This window comes from Physella acuta, unplaced genomic scaffold (genome assembly GCF_028476545.2).
Source record: "Physella acuta isolate Inbredline_101_S28 unplaced genomic scaffold, ASM2847654v3 ptg000527l, whole genome shotgun sequence".
In the NCBI taxonomy this organism is placed as follows: Eukaryota; Metazoa; Mollusca; class Gastropoda; family Physidae; genus Physella; species Physella acuta.
The window spans coordinates 689,958-692,500 of record NW_026732046.1 but is presented as its reverse complement, the minus strand read 5'-3'; the positions used below and the strand labels follow the sequence as shown (position 1 = coordinate 692,500).

Genomic DNA, 2,543 nt, shown 5'->3' with positions numbered 1-2,543 from the left:
ATAGTTGCCTTTGGAGCAAGCAGTGGAGCCTGTGTGTTAAACGATGACGCAATCGATGTTTTACCGACGTCTGAGTCGCCAAGAATAGAAACTTTAATCTCGAACACAGCGGCCTCTACGGCCTCTTGCATGGCGAATGAGCTGCAAGCAGGGAAATGACTGGGTTAAAGAAGTTTTCGTATTTTGTGAAGAAACATGCCTGGCACACGACTGTAGTAAAATCATAAATACGTTTAATTAGCTTTATGGTGTTGTGTTAATGGTGTTCATTAATGAAAGGATTATTTTTATAAAAGTAGGCCTATTAAGCTTTTTTACTACTAAATCAAACATACTTATGTAGATGAGCATTTAAAAAAAAAAACGAGTATTAGTTTAGATGATTTACAAATTTCAACAAAGTAGTCTACTTAACTTATACATTCAGCCAAATTTAATAATAATACAAAAATTAAAATGGTAATCTTACCTCGCAGCCTCCATAGTTATCTACCCTATTTCGTCAATCCCAAAATGTCATTTTTCTCAACTCATAACTACACACTTTCCTAAAGACAAATTCTATTTTTGTCTAAAATCACACGATGTTCAACAAGAGACGAGTATTTATAGTCGACTATTTATAAACACATGACAAAGAATCCTCACACAAATTCCTGTTCTAATGTAGCAAGTTTAACCAGTCCGTATCTTTTGATGTAGATATCCAGTAGACCAAGATACGTACAACACCCTGCATGTAACATTGAAAACAAGTGGATTCATTAAGCTGACAAGTAATCAAAGTCACGTGATTAAGAATCTACACTGGTGGGTGTTAGAGGCGGGTGGATGACACCACACCACTATAAAATAATTAAGTCTTGAAATAGTTTAGGCCTAATATAGAAATTTATTTTTGGAATAGATTCTAGGGTAGTTAGAGTTTAATCTAGAATCTAGATCTTAGCGTCTACGTCTAGTTATTGCGTAGATTTAGATCTAGTCTAGATCTACAATCTAGAATCTCTAAATCTAGAATCCAAATGAATTTTGTGAGTTTAGGCCGGAAAAATTGTATTGTATACATTTCATAGTGTACGTAGATCTAAATCAAATTTGAATGAAATAGTTCATTTCTTTTTATTCTAAACACGGCATATGACGTCATTAGTTAATGTATAAACATTAGTGACGTCACAGTTTTATGCGTTCTTTTTCACATCTATTAATGCTTTTCCTGTTGCATAAAAAAATTGTTTTTCTACATTCGAATACGCCGTTTTTTTTTTAAATTTTTCTTCTTTAAATAAAATTGTGGTTATACATTTAAAACATCTAACATATTATTTTCAACAAAAGTCCGTATAAAGGTATCCATATATCGCTGCCGATTCTGACGTGATGTCCGGCGAAAATATTTTGCGGACAGAGAGAGAGAGAGAGAGAGAGAGAAAGAGAGAGAGAGAGAGAAGTGCGCACGGGGCCTTTTTATATTAGGATATGCATACACAATGTGTAGGTAAAACAAACAAAAAAATGTCTACTGAGTCCCACAACACGGCCTCTTCTGTCCCGCTCTATGATCTCTGTATAAATTATCTGGTGACAACTTCAGCGCCATGTTGCTCAGTGGAACTCTGGATCCATGGAATAATTCCTTCAGTTTTTTTTTCTCTCAATGCTGTGGCTGTACGGAAAAATATTTTATTGTGTTGGTAATTAATTGATAAGCGTTTTTTTCTTTATATATGTGTACAATATATACAATGTATGTCTTTTATTGGTTTCAGTAGTGTAATAATTTTAATTGGACATATTTGTTGTAACCAAAGCCCAAATGCAGCAATTAAATAATTATTAAAGAAAAACACCTCTATCTATCTCTACCGCCATTCTTATCCAGCACTGTCAAAACCCCTGTCTACCCTTGTCACCACCCCTCTATCGTCACCACCCCTCTCTACCCTTGTCACCACCCCTCTAAAGTCACCATCCCTCTCTACTCTTGGCACCACCACTCTCTACTCTTGTCACCACCCCTCTCTACTCTTGGCATCTACCCCTGTCTAACCCTTCCAACACGTTCTCTAATCCTAAGTTTCTGTTCCATCGTTGCTTTGTGCCCACAGACCAGACTCCATGAAAAACACAGAAGGCAGCATGACAACAAGCTCGGAGCTGGTTCTACCATCACCCACCAAGATGAGGACGCGCAAGTCTCGACATCGTCGCAATAACAGCCGAGGCTCTATGAAGGACATTGCCTCCCCCATCAAGTCCCCCTCGCGGGACCACGAAGCCAGAAATGCTGAAGCTCTGAACCCTGCTGGTCTACACCACATAGAGCACCCGCAGTTCCCCGGTACTTTCAAGTACCTGGGGCCGGGGACGGCCATCAGGGAGTACAGGAGCGAGGACGAGGTGGACGGCTGCGAGATGAGGATCTCACACATGGAGAACAACATCAAAAAACGTCAGGAGCTGTGCAGCAGGACCTCCAGCGCCAACAACAGCACCAAGAGGTCCCCCATCTCCAGGCGATCACCACTATTCAAAGACAA

General features: G+C 39.2%; 1 protein-coding gene across 1 annotated transcript in view; it reads right to left on the bottom strand.

The window, feature by feature from the left end:
• Nucleotides 1-138, bottom strand: part of LOC131945145 (ras-related protein Rab-6-like) — a 4,888-nt gene extending 4,750 nt beyond the window's left edge. Inside the window, exon 1 of the mRNA XM_059306151.1 lies at nt 1-138. This exon is cut by the window's left edge and continues 2 nt beyond it. Within this exon, the coding sequence (XP_059162134.1) occupies nt 1-131 (131 nt within the window). The 5' untranslated portion in view covers nt 132-138.
• Nucleotides 139-2,543: the final 2,405 nt, after the last annotated feature.